This window comes from Artemia sp. Qi Xiang Cuo, chromosome 5 (genome assembly GCF_049724085.1).
Source record: "Artemia sp. Qi Xiang Cuo chromosome 5, ASM4972408v1, whole genome shotgun sequence".
NCBI lineage: Eukaryota > Metazoa > Arthropoda > Branchiopoda > Anostraca > Artemiidae > Artemia > Artemia sp. Qi Xiang Cuo.
Window position 1 is genome coordinate 18837996 of NC_142798.1, and position 14859 is coordinate 18852854.

The 14859-nt window shown below is 37.7% G+C and overlaps 1 protein-coding gene across 4 annotated transcripts in view; it reads right to left on the minus strand.

Moving 5' to 3' along the window:
* The window catches only part of LOC148951908 (uncharacterized), a 160783-nt gene that overhangs the window by 72161 nt on the left and 73763 nt on the right, over positions 1-14859 (minus strand). For 3 of the 4 annotated variants that reach the window (XM_089089393.1, XM_089089391.1, XM_089089392.1), the window contains exons 5-6: positions 4224-4377; positions 2157-2332 (exon numbers count right to left, since the gene is read on the minus strand). The exons of the other annotated variant lie outside the window; for it this stretch is intronic. In XM_089089393.1, coding sequence (XP_088945519.1) covers positions 2157-2332; positions 4224-4377 — 330 coding nt within the window. The remainder of the gene's footprint in view (positions 1-2156; positions 2333-4223; positions 4378-14859) is intronic. 4 annotated transcript variants of the gene reach the window in all.

The following is a 14859-nucleotide window of genomic DNA, read 5'->3' on the forward strand; positions in this document are numbered from 1 at the left end:
TCACCATCTATAAATAAATGAAACCCAAAACGAACAGAAATTACAATAAATAACCGAGTCAAACTCAAAACGACCAAAAATTAAAATGAATAGGGCTGATAACCCCCATGGCTTCTCGAGACCAGAAAATAATGTGGACTTACTGCAAATAAAAATCAAATGAATGGTGGTTGACAGTTTAATATACAAATACTTGTATTTATTCCTTAAGATCTAATTAAATAAATAAAAAATAAATTTTTGTTTAACTGAAAGTAAGGAGCGACATTAAAACTTAAAGCGAACAGAAATTATTCCATATATGAAAGGGGCTGTCCCCTCCTTAACGCCTCGCTCTTTACACTAAAGTTTATTGTTGTTAAAAAAATTTAGTTGTTAGAAAGGGTCAAACTTAAGCGTAAAGAGTGAGACATTGAGGAGGGGACAGCCCTTTTCATATACAGAATAATTTCTGTTCGTTTTAAGTTTTAATGTCGCTCCTTGCTTGTAGTTAAAAAAACTTATATTTTATTGAATTTTTGAACGTTTTTTAATTAATAAAGGTTTTGATTTTGGCTCACCATACATGAATAATTAAAACTAAATTAGCATATTAGTGTTACTTTTATTCGGTTAAATGGCTTTCTCGGAAGTTGTTTAATTTTATTTACGAACGTTTTTATTAGTAATAAATATACATAACTTGCAAATTAACTTACGTAACGAACTTCTATATTCATATATTTTTAATACCTATATTAGGGGGTTTGCCCCCTAGTCAATACCTCGCTCTTTATGCTAAAGTTAAAATTTTGTTCGAATTTTTTAAGAATGACCCCTTAATCCCAAAGGCCGTTAACTAGAATAAATAGCTCTTATGAAAGTACTAAAATATCTTTGGCTTAAAGAGCGAGGTATTGACTAGGGGGCGAACCCAATCAAATATGTAATAATTTCTGTTCGTTTTAAGTTTTGATGTTGCTCCTTACTTTCAGTTGAAAAATTTTGTTTTTATTTAATTTATGATCGTTTTTTTTTTTAAATAATCCTGGGAAATCCGGCGCGCCCTTCATAGCAATGTTCCTTTCCCCATGAAAACTTCCTCCATGGAAAGATCATCCCACATAACCTCCGACCCCCCCCCACTACCAGAAAAAATCCCCCTGAAAAAACAGAGAAAACATATGTATACTTCCCAATAACCGTTTGTAATACTATATGTAAACATTGGGTAAAGTGCATAACTTTCAGCCCTCCCCCGGGGACTTTGGGGGATTAAGTCATCCTAAAAGACATAGTTATTATATTTTCGAACATGCTGAATAAAAAGGCTATCCCAAAATTTTGATCGGGCGACTTTGGGAAAAAATGAGCATGGGAGGGGGCCTAGTTGCCCTCCATTTTTTTGGTCACTTAAATAGGGCACCAGAACTTTTAATTTCCGTTCGAATGATCCCTCTCACGATATTCTAGGACCACTGGGTCGATACAATCACCCCTGGGGGAAAAACAACAAAAAAACAAAAAAACAAATAAACACGCATCGTTGATCTTTCTTCTGGCAAAAAAAAAAAATACAAAATTCCACACTTTTGCAGATAGGAGCTTGAAACCTCTTCAGTAGGGTTCTCTGATACACTGAATCTGATGGAGTGATTTTCATTAAGATTTTATAGTTTTTAGGGGGTGTCTCACCCTTTTTTCGAAAAAAAGAAAATTTTCGCAGGTACGTAACTTTTGATGTGTAGGACTAAACTTGATAAAACTTGTATATATAGAGTTTCGGCTACTATTTAGCCCGGTCGCTCCTTACTTACAGTTCGTTACCACGAACTGTTTGATTATTTTTTATTTCTTAAAGCTAAAAAAGTGAAAATATTAAAAATGTATTTGGAGTAACTTTGTGTAAATGTATAAATGAATTATTAATAAATGTAAATTGGAAACATTTAAAATGTGTATTTTCCAATTACAAAGAAAAGAAGAACAATAAGACGGAAAACGAACACAAACAAATTATATAAGTATAAATTATATCCCGTAATAAAATATCAAAAGTTAAAAAATTGTTTGAGGTGGTAACTTGGGTCGAAAGTAAAAAACAGGATCTAGGGAGGATTGGGCCCCCTTGCGAAGGCTCTTCTTTTAAAACCGAGAAAAACTGACTTTATCCTTACTGCATTTACTACTGGAGGCAATAAAGCTGCTGATATTGCAACACCAACCAAAGATCCAACATTATTCCCTAGAACTGACAAAGCAACTCCAACTCCAGAGGGAATAGCCACTAGTAAGCCTATCCCGAGTGATCTTAGCTGACCTCTAGACTTCATTTCTTCGGTAATAAAAACACCTGTAAAGACAAAGTAAGGCTTGAGATTAAAAGTATGAGAGCTTAAATTAAAATATTTGTTTTCAAAAAAGCAATTTGTTCTGTTTTCGCATAATTTTGTTACGAGCCTCTCATTTCCAAGTTTTTCATTTCTCGTGTGACCCTTACTGGCTTAGGTCTTTCCATGCCTTGATGTGCACATGGAAGCAGCATGTCTCTTGCAGCATCTCAGCAGCCGTACCATTCTGGGCCAGTGACCAAGTAGTGAATCAATCGAATATTTTATTTGTTATTTGTAAGCCTGTTTTCAGGTATCTGGGAGAGGGGAAAGAAGGGCGGGTTGCCGTTCATCATATGGTTGTTGTAATTTCTTCTGAAGAGGTTTCAATTCAGTTCCTGAGGCTTATCGTGGCGTGTGATCGGTTCACTTCTTATAAATGAAGCATGCGTATAGCAGCTAATAAAAAGTGAGATATCTCGATATCTTCTAGTTTATTAGTTTAATCACTTTGGGAGGAACTTGGGTAAAAATATTTTATTTTGTCCTGATCAAATTTGTCAAAAAACTGTCTATTTAAAACTAATTTTGTTTACGAGTATCTCTCTTTGTTGAAAATAGTTTTAGCAATTAAATTGTTGTTGTTTTTTTACACCTATTTAGGTTTCTCTAGCTATAAGCAATAGGGATTCCTTCCTTTAAGCATGAATAATCATTCACACCCCCAAAAACATAAGTAATCTGAAATTTCAAATTTTTTCGAATGTTAAGTAAGCATAAAAGCGCTCGTGCGTGTCATCTTTATCATTTTCCGGGATCACGTTAATTTTTTTATTTTGCTTCTCAGCAAATTTTTTATTACTCTCACCATTTTCTCTAAACTTGTATTTCTTTTTTAATTTCTGTTATTGTCTTTTCTTCTTTGTTTGAAAACTAAGCCTTTCAAAAGCCAAAGTGAGCAAAGCTTAATTCATAAATCTTAAGAAATACCTCTTGGGAAGCAGGGGAGGGCATGTGTCCCCTAGATTTTTCACATCCCACCAAGATTTTGAAAAATATCTTTTCCTTTGGGGGAGGGGGAGGTTGTTCATTAAGAATTTAAGAAATTAAAAAAATAAGGAAATTTGCCCCCTAATTTTGAAAAATACACTTGTCCCCTCTAAGTTTTCATGAATTGGCGCCACTGTTCAAACTGAACAGAATTGTCATCAGAGGCAAAAAGAGGCTAGGTCAAAATAAATCAAAGGTTTTGGGAGCCTCTTTAATGGAATCTGGAAGGTCAGTCGGGCATTTCTGAAGCTGCTGATTCGTGCGTTCAATGCAAAAATTGCCTCGAACATGTGGAACAGTATGCATACCATGGAAAAAATCGTGCACTCCATTGACACCCATATACTTTTTTTTTTTAAGGAAGAACCTGCGAATGTTCTTCCAGATGGAGTAAGGGGAAGCTCAGGATTGAAAACAAACTTGTTAGCGAAGAGTAGTATTTTTTTAACAGGCTATCATGCAAATTGGTAATTTTTGCATATTTTTCTTCTTCCAAGCTGAGTTGAAAGTCCCCCTCTTTCTACTTTTGTAGGAATTCTTGACAACCAACAGTTTTGGCAATTTTACTGTTATTTGGACTTACTCCCTGTTTGCTGTTTTTTGGGGGAGGGGATTCAGAAAAATTGACAAGGATTTTAAATATATAGAAAATTAACCTAAAAATTGTAAAAATAATCATTAGAAATGACAAATAATTTGAAATATTCAAAAACAGTGTGCGAATTTACAAACTTAAGAATCAGCTTTCGACTATTGTTCTAAAATGGAAAAAATGAAGGAAAATAAGGGCTCACCCGTCTTTGAATAACATAAATAGGCAAAAGACAGAAGGAAAGCACAAAAACATAACAAAAAACTATATACCGTTATGCCAACTGTAAATGTTTGAGTAAATCAAACCATAAGAGAATCCAATTCCAAGACATGACAGCAAGCTGATAATTTCGTTCTTGAAACCCAGTTTGTACAATCTACTATCCCGAATTGATAAACCAAAAGTTCCGGCAAGTATTGGACCCTTAAAATATAAAAATTATTACCATACTCAAGAAGAAAAATTTCTATTTGCCAGTAACAGTGACATATTGCAACCAACAGCTGTAAGAGCTAAACTAGCAACAGCTAAAGTGTTGCAAGGCAGCCTAAATTATAAAAAAAATATTGGAAAAGGCTGAATTCCATCAAGCTTGCTGTTGACAAGTTGAGACCAGTTGTAATATAAAGAATTGAAGTCTGATAATCGATGGCTGGGGTTCGTTTAAACACCTTCTTCTAATTATATACAGCAGCCAGAAAATCTTAAAAATTTATCATAGCTGTTAAGTTACTACAATATTTCACTTCCGGTACCAGGACCCGTGAAGTTTCTCGTAAGCCGTATACACAGAGAACCAGATAATTTATTATTATAAAAATTGAGGTTCAGAAAATTTCCATTCTTTTTACTGGCTTAAAATTTCATAAAAAAGAACCAATCAGGTCTTGTGTTTTTTTAACCGACCCTAAATTTGACAAAAACTGATAAAACTGGTAATTGAAAACGCAAGCCTTCTGAAATACGTAAAAAAATCGAGCTTTCTGAAATATGCTTCAGAAATAATGTTCTTGGCTTACAAATATAGGTCACAACAAAATATTGGAATTAAAGCATACTTTTAAACCCTAAATTAAGGGACATTAATCTCTCTTTCTTTTGGCTATAGCCCACTAGTCAGGACTACGGAGCAACTCATTCAACGATGCCTCAGAGGGAGGGGGGACCTGCGCTCCGTTTCATGTTTGCCGGGGTATTAGATAACCCCGAAATAGGTTTTATGTGCTTAAGGTTACCATAAAACCGATACGTTGCAAATAGATTTTTACAGGTGTCATTGTTCTGGACCATTTCTTACAGCTACGGCTTGAAGCAGTCTGGTTACAGACATGAAGACGCACCTGGACCCTCGACCCAAAATTACCAATTTTAATTTTTTTTTCAAATCAAGACTGAATTCCTGAGATTTTTCAAGGATGGGGGAGTGAAGGGTTGAAAAAATTTTTGGCTGAAAACTTCACCCAAAATATAGATTTTTTTAATGCAAATTTGCATATTGCATGTAGTTAGAGTTTCAAAGATTACTTTCTCATTTTTTTTTTAATGTCTGTGGTCTCTTTGCTTAGGTTATCCCTGAAATAAAAGTTGAAATAGAATTATACGATTGAAATCAATTAAATTGTACCTCTGCTGTTATTTAACGTAAAGGGTTTTAGACTGGAACACATAACCTCTTATGCATCCTGAACTAAACCATTTGATTTTGATTAGGATGTGATCTAGCTAATTCCAAAGTTCAATTTTAATATCATTATTCTCCAGTTTTAAATTGACTTAACAACGAGAATAAGCATAAGAAATATAAAACTTTTTATTAACAGCACATGAGAATCATAGTGCATTCCATCTTCTCTATTTTATCAATAAAAAAAAAAATAAGCTCCCAAACCCATCAAAAAGGGTCGTGGGAAACTCAAAAGGACCAGAAATTACTATTAAAGAATAAATGAAACCCAAAACGAACAGAAATTAAATAAACAATCATAGTAAAAACATACAACAAGTAATAATATAAATGATTAAGTAGATCTTAAAGCGAGTAATGCTTAGATTGAATATGAAAATCAAGCTTAAAACGAAAAAATTATTTTCCTACTTTAGCATAGACGAAACCTAAAACGAACAAAACTTAAAAAAACAATCAATATGAGCCAACAAACAATAGATATTAATATACATGCATAAATAAATCTGGAAACGAACGAAACTTAAATTTAATACGCAAATCAAGCTCGAAAGGAATAAAAATCACTACAAACAAGAGTTTGGGTATGACCTCCTTCTCTCATTGTAAAAGTTTAAAACCTACTGCGTCACTGGCACTTTACTGAAAACCAGTTATATCAGAAATATTTTCTTTTGTACTTAATATGCGGTGAATGGAACACCTCCGGAAGGATGCAAACTTTGTTTGCTGACCACGTGCCACTGGATATGGGGCTTAAACCCGTAATAAATCGCTCCGAATAGGGCCGCCCCAACCTCATGGGTGTGGGTGGAGCACTTCTCAGTGTTTCTTAATCATAACCCAGGCCTAGGGACGGTTGGGCTTGCGACCCTCATCCTGAAAAAAATTGCAATGAAAAGAAGTGAAACTCAAGCCTCGGATCTTATTGGTTTTAATTTATTACGACCTCGGCACGCCCCTGGACATCCTTTGAACCTTACTGACCAAGGTGGGTTGAGAATAGCCACCTGGAATGTTTTAACCATGAATAAGCCGGGATCCAAAGACCTTCTAGGTTTGGAGATGTTAAGATGTGGGATTGACATACTTGGAATGACAGAAAAACATTTGACGGGAACAGGCGATGAAGTTAAATCGCCAGTACAGGTCACAGGATAATTTGGTCAGGGCAAACCTCCAGTAGAAGCAGTGGTGTAGGCCTGCTCCTAAATAAGAAGGCAAAGAAATGCATCATATCCTACAACCGAATATCGGATAGACTACTCACTGCTCGCTTCAACCACAAGCATGGGAATATGTCGGTTATTGTGTGCTACGCACCAACGAATGTCTCCCCAGAGGTTGAAAAAGATAATTTCTAATCAGCTCTGACATCTGCTCCACCCCGGATTTTCCCTCACGATGTTTGGGCTGTGGTGGGTGATTTCAATGCAACTTTATCCAATCCCAGTGGAGCTTTCAAATCTGTAGTTGGACCGGTTATCCCTGACTCTTTGAATGAAAATGGGACCCCACTCCTCCAGCTGTGCGCTATGCACGAATTGGTCATTGCCAACACCCTGTTTCACAGGAAAGACATCTATAAGCCAACAAGGTATAGCAACGATGGGCGAACAAGGCAGATGATTGACTATATCATAGTCAACCAAAGATGGCACTCATCACTTACGAATTGTAAAACATACCGTGGCGCTGAGGTAGGGAATGCAGACCTTCGATGAGTTGCTGCGAACTTCCGCCTGCGCCTTAAAGCCCAGCCTTCATAACGACGACAGCCAAAATTAGACATCCAGAAACTAAAAATTGAGGCATTCCACCCAAAGTACTCAGTTGAAATTCAGAACAGGTTTGAATGCCTGGATACACTTGTTGACCCGGACACGTCCTAGCAGACTTACAAAAAGGGTGTACTAGAGGTTGCCACTAATACCGTCGGTTGTATGATGTATTCAAAGAAGCCCTGGCTATCGCAAGACGCACTGCAAATCATTGAACAGCACCGGAAAGTACGGTTGGCCGGAGATATGCCTCCCACAGACGGCGAAACGGGATTAGAAACAATATTATTCACCGTGACGAACAACAATTTGTTGATAAAAAAGCTGAAGAGCTAGAAGATGCGGCACGAAAAGGTGACGTCATGTCGCTTTTCAAGCTTGTCAGAGACCTTAGCGATGGGAAACCACCAAAGATAGGCGCAGTTAAAACCGCCTATGGCGAAATACTCGAAGATGAAAATGCGCAACTGGATCGATGGAGGGAGCACTTCGCAAAGCTATTAAACACCGAAAGAATCGTTGTTGACCCCAACCTAACTACATCCACTCAGCAAACAACATGTAAAAATCTACCAGAGCCTGATCCTCCCTCGGTAGAATAGGTACAAAATGCCCTGCGGAAAATGAAGAACAACAAGGCACCAGGAACCTGCGGGATCACCGTCGAGCTGCTAGAGTTTGGAGGACTGGCAATGCTACTTTGGCTGCACATGCTGTTCTCCCTCGTCTGGTCAACCGAATTGATACCTGAAGAATAGAAGGAAGGGATAATCCTTCCTCAATGGAAGCGGAAAGGTAGCCGTATCGATTGCTCGAATTACAGAGGAATCACCCTCCTGTCAGTGCCTGGCAAACTATTCACCGTGACATTGTTTGATAAGAGTATCCAGTTCATTCGTAAGTGCCGCCGTATTCAGCAAACAGGTTTCATGCCCAACATATCCACAACCGAGCAGATATACACTATTTGACAGGTCATCGAGAAAGCCCGCGAGTTCCAGCGCATAGCATATATTGCATTTGTTGACTTTAAAGCATCTTTGGAATCGATTGACCGTGAGTCCCTTTGGTTGATACTAAAACGAACTGGACTCCCTGATAAAAAATGCCACCTGTTCAAGGCGCTCTACACTGGTACAAAAAGCTCTGTCCAGGTTGATGGCAGCCGAAGCCCACTATTCGAGATAGATACTGGTGTAAGGCAAGGATGTTATGTTGCTCCTGAACTTTTCAACGCGGTGATTGATTATGTCATGGATCAAACCACGAATCGGCTCCAATTCGGACTGAAATATGGCGATAGAGTTCAAGCCGATTGCGACTTTGCAGATGATATTGCCCTGATATGAACTTCTGCAGTTGAACTCGAGGCAGCTCTCAATAGACTGTCGGAAGAAGCCCTGAAAGTGGGACTATATATTAGCTGGCAGAAAACAAAAATAATGATCATCGACCCGTTAAGAAATTTCGTCAACTCACCATCCTTCAACGTTTTAGGGCACACTATCGAAATTGTCAAGTCTTTTACTTACCTTGGATATGTCGTCTCGGATAACGGCTCAATTGAAATGGAAGTCCAGTCGCGCATCGCGAAAGCTGCGTCTATTATGGCTCGATTATGCCGTTCCTTGTGGTCAAAGCCAAACATTAGCCGAAAAACAAAAATGCGGATCTACAACACAACCGTAACGTAAGTCCTTCTCTACGGTGCTGAAACTTGGCAGGCAGCTGCTTCTGTTCGTGATGCCATAGATGTGGCCCATACAAACTTCCTAAGACGAATCGAAGAGATCAAGTGGTACGACTTTGTCTCAAACACCCGATTGCTGACACTAACGGATCAGACCCCCAACTCTCGTCAGCTCTCCATAAGAACTCTACGGTGGTTTGGTCACTTAATTTGCATGCCAGGAGAAGCACTCGCCAGCATACTTCTCAATTTTGATCCTTCTCAACGTGGTTGGAAGCTCCCGCGTGGAAGACCCCGGTTCAGATGGAGGGACAGCCTTACCCAGTACATCTCCGTGATCGGTACTGATCTCCAAGGAGCAATCACGCTTGCGCAGGACCTTTCGGAATGGAGGCAATGAGTCTCATCTCTCTCTACGCTGGACCACCAGAAGGAGCCATAATTCAAAAGTAAGTCAAAGTACTTAATATTGAAAATAAACATTACAATTATAGTAACATTTTGAACTGATGAACTTTCAGCAATTAATATCATTATGCATCACATATTCAGTTTAATTTATTAGCTCTTTTTAAAGTTTCTAAAGACGAATATAGTTTCCCTACAAACAAGTGTTTGGATACTCCTCCTTTCCCAACTGTAAATAAAAACCAAAAGCCTACTGGGTCATTGGCGCTTAACTGAAAACGGATTATATTACAAATATTTTCTTTTCCAGTTCTTACAGTATTGAAAATAAAAATACAATTATAGTGAAATAAATTCTTGAACTGGTGGATCTTTCAACAATTAATATCATTATACATCAAAATTCAATTTGATGTTGTTTATACTTTCCAAGACTGTTCAAGACGCATATAGTTTTCAGTAAAGCGCCAATGCCGCAGTAGGTTTTAGACTTTTACTGTGAGAGAAGGAGGTCACACCCAAACTCTAGTTTGTGGTGATTTTTGTTCGTTTCAAGCTTGGTTGGCATATTCAATTTAAGTTTCACTTGTTTTAAGATTCATTTATTAATTTACATTTATATCTATTGTATGTTTGTTTGCATTGATTGTTTATTTAATTTCTGTTCGCTTTAAATTTCATTTATGCTTCAATGGAAAATATTTTTTTTCGTTTTAAGCTTGATACTCATATTCAATCTAAGGATTACTCGCTTTAAGATCTATTTGTTCATTTATATTATTACTTGTTGTATATTTTTGCTATGATTGTTTATTTAATTTCTGTTCGTTTCGGGTTTCATTTATTCTTTAATAGTAATTTCTGGTTGTATTGATTTTTAATTTCAACAGATATTTGTATTTTCTGAGCTTAAGTTTAAAATGACCAATAATTTTCTTTTAAAAAATTATTTTTAGAAATTTTTTTTTTAATTTAATTTTTGTTCGTTTTTTATTACAAAAAATTTCAATTTCTTAAAAATTCCTTATTTCAAAAACAAACTAAAAAAAAAAAAAAAAAAAAATCAAATATTCATCGAAGTATCAAAACTGATATCAAATTAAAAATATCAAAGTGAAATTTGGGTTTGTGTTAACCTCGGAGTTTTTATTATCTGATGTTTGAACTATTTTTAACAAAACTGCTATCTCAAAATTTTTATCGGATGGGTTTTGGGAAAAAGGGCTTGGGGGGACTAGATTAAGCTTCGGTCTCTTTTAAATGTTTAAAAGTGAACTAAAAGTTTCTATTTTCAATCAAATGAGCCCTCTCTGAAGTTTATACGAGTATCACTTCTATAAGAACCATACATATCCCCAGAGTATAACTTACAACGCCTATCCCGGGGCCTTGGGGGTTGTGTCGAACCTTGAGTTTTGATTTCTGATGGTTGAAATATTTTTAACCAAATGGTCACCTGATATTTTTATCGGATGGGCTTATCCATCCGATACACCCAAAGGTGTGGAGGGCGGGAGGGGCTAGTTGTCTTCTGATTTTCTTTTTTCACTCTGACAAAATGAACTACAACTTTTAATTTCCATTTAAATGAACCCTCTCTGAAGTTTATACGAGCATACCTTCCATAAGAACCATATATGCCCACAGAGCAATACTTACACCAACTTCCCCGGCCCTGGGGGGGGTGTCCACACAGGAGTTTTTCTTATCTGATCTTTCAACTATTTTTAACGAAATGACCATACGTAAAGGAGTTTTTGTTGTATGATCTTTGAACTATTTTTAACAAAATGGCTATCTCAAATTTTTTATCAGATGTATTTGGGGGAAAAGGGCTTTGGGGGGGGGGAAGTTGCCCTCTGATTACTTTTGACTCTTAAAAAGGGCACTATAACTCTCTATTTTCAATCGAATGAGCCCCCTTTGAAGTTTATTACGACGACTTCTTCTATATGAAATGCCTCTGGGAAAAAAAATAAATGGAGTGTTAGGGGAGGCTACCTGTCCCCCAATCTTTTTTTACTCTTAAAAAGTGAATTACAACTATCAATTTCCAATCAAACGAGCCCTCTAGGAAGTTTATACAAACATCCCTTCCAGAACAACAATATATGCCCCCAGGGCATAACTTACAACGTCTACCCCTGGGCCCTGGGGGGCTTTGTCGACACCGGAGTTTTTTTGTTATCAGGACTTTGAAATATTTTTAATAAAATGTATATCTCAAGATTTTTATCTGATGCATTTAGGGCTTGGAGGAGGGGGGGGCTAGTTGCCCTCTGATCTCTTCTGACTCTTAAAAAGTGAACAAGAACTTTCACATTCAAATCAAATGAGCCCTCTCCTAAGTTTATACGAGTATCCCTTCCATAAGAACTATATATGCCCCTAGAGCACAACTCATAACAGGGCTTTGGGGGGGGGGGGGGGTAGTTGTCCTCTGATTACTTTTGACTCTTAAAAAGGGCACTATAACTCTCTATTTCCAATCGAATGAGCCCCTTTTGAAGTTTATACGACAACCAGTTCTATATGAAGTGCCGCAGGGAAAACATAAATGGAGTGTGGGGGGAGGCTAGCTGTCCTTCAATATTTTTTGACTCTTTAAAAGTGAATTACAACTATCAATTTACAATCAACTGAGCCCTCTAGGAATTTTATACGAGCATCCCTTCTATAACAACCATTTATGCTCCCAGGGCATAACTTACACCGCCTACCCCCGAGCCCTGGGGGGCTGTGTCGACAAAGGAGTTTTTTGTTATCAAAATTTTGAACTATTTTTAACAAAATGTCTATCTCAAAATTTTTATCTGATGCATTTAGGGCGTGGAAGAGGGTGGGGGGCTACTTTCCCTCTGATGTCTTTTAAATCTTAAAAAGTGAACAAGAACTTTCGATTTCAAATCAAATGATCCCTTTCCAAAGTTTATACGAGCATCCCTTCCATAAGAACTATATATGCCTCTAGAGCATAACTCATAACGCCTGCCTCCGGGTCCTGGCGGGTTCCATCGACGCAGGAATTTTTCTTATCTGACCTTTGAACTATTTTTAATGAAATGATTATTATAAAAATTTTATTGGATGGGCTTGGGGAAAAAAGGTGTGTGTGTGGCGGGGGGGCTAGTTGCCCTCGGATATCTATTGACTCTAAAAAATTTAACTAGAACTTTCAATTTCCAATCAAATGAGCCCCCTTTGAAGTTTATACGAGCGAACCTTTCATAAAAACCATATACGCCCCCAGGATGACACTTAAAACGCCTATCCCCCGGCCTCTGGGGGGGGGGCGTTTTTTTTTCTATTTTTGAACAATTTCCAAAACACTGGTTATCTCAAAATTTGTAGCGGACGGGGTTGGGGAAAAAAGAGCATGGGAGAGGGACTAGTTTAACTCTCTTGACTCTTAAAAAGTGAACTAGAACCTTCAATTTTCAATCAAATGAGCCCTCTATAAAGTTAATACGAGCATCCCTTCCATAAGACCCATATATGCCCCCAGGGCATAACTTACAACGCCTTCCCCCGGGCCCTGGTGGGTTGTGTTGACACTGGAATTTTTTTTTATATGATCTTTGAACTATTTTGAACAAAATAGCTATCTTAAAATTTTTTTTGGATGTATTTGGGGGGGGGGGGTTGGGGGGGGGGAAGCTGGTTACCCTCCAATATCTTTTGACGCTTAAAAAGTGAACTAGAACCTTAAATTTCCCATCAAATTTCTTTGACGTTTATACGAGCATTTCTTGCATAAGAACCATATATGCCCCCAGGGCATAACTTATAACCCTTGCCCCTGAAGACTGGGGGGGGGGGGGGGAATGTCCTGCTCAAACATATGATTTCCAGAAATTTCAACTACGTTAATAAAAATGGCTACATCCAATTTTGATTGATGTGTTTGGGGAAATGATTGTTGTGGAAGGGGTGTCAGTTGCCTTAAAATCACTTTCGACTATTAAAAAGGGAACTAGCCATTTAAATTTACAATCGAATGAGTCCTTTCTGAAGTTTCTACGACAACGTTGTCTATACAAAACCTTATATGCCCCCAGGGCATTGCTTACAACCCTTGCCCTGAGGGCTGTGGGGGAGTTGTCATCCTCAAATACCTAATTTCCGAGAACTTAAAACTACGTTTAATAAAATGGCTGTCTCAAAATTTTGATTAGATGTGTTTGGGGAAAAGGTGGGCGTGAGAGGGGGTTTAGTTTCCCTCAAATCACTTTTGACTATTAAAAAGGGCACTAGGCCTTTGAATTTTCAATAAAATGAGTATTTTTTGAAGTTTCTATAACAACACCTTCTATAAAAACCTTATATGCCCCCAGGGTATAACTTAAAAACCTTGCTTTGAGGGTTGTGGGGGAGTGTCCTCCTCAAAAACATATTTTCTATCTGGAAATCAACTACGCTGAATAAAATTTTGATTGGATGTGTTTGGGGGAATGTTAGGCATATGGGGGGCTTAGTTGCCCTCCAATCACTTTTGACTATTGAAAAGGGCACTAGCCCTTTGAATTTCCAAGCGAATGAGTCTTTTTTGAAATTTCTACGACAACGCGTTTATAAAAACCTTATATGCTCCTAGGGCATAATTTAAAACCCTTGCCCTGAGGGTTGTGGGGGATTGTCCTCCTCAAAAACATATTTGCTATGTGGAAATCATCTACGCTGAACAAAATGGTCATCTTAAAATTTTGATTGGATGTGTTTGGGGGAATGATGTGCGTGGGGGGGGCTAGTTGCCCTCCAATCACTTTCGACTATTAAAAATGGCACTAGCCCTTTGAATTTTCAATCGAATGAGCCTTTTTTGAACTTTCTACGATAACGCCTTCTATAAAAACCTTATATGCCACCTGCGCATAACTTAAAACCCTTGCCCTAAGGGCTGTGGGGGAGTGTCCTCCTCAAAAACATATTGTCTATCTGAAAATCGACTACACTGAACAAAATGGCTATCTCAAAATTTTGATTGCATGTGTTTGGGGGAATGATGGGTGTGGGGGGGGGGGGGCTAGTTGCCCTCCAATCACTTTCGACTATTAAAAAATGGCACTAGCCCTTTGATTTTTCAATTGAATGAGCCTTTTTTGAAATTTCTACGACAACACCTTCTATAAAAACCTTATATGCCACCTGCGCATAACTTAAAACCCTTGCCCTAAGGGCTGTGGGGGAATGTCCTCCTCAAAAACATATTTTCTATCTGAAAATCAACTACACTGAACAAAATGGCTATCTCAAAATTTTGATTGGATGGGTTTGGGGGAATGGTGGGTGTATGGGGGGGGGGGGGCTAGTTGCACTCCAATCACTTTTGACTATTAAAAAGG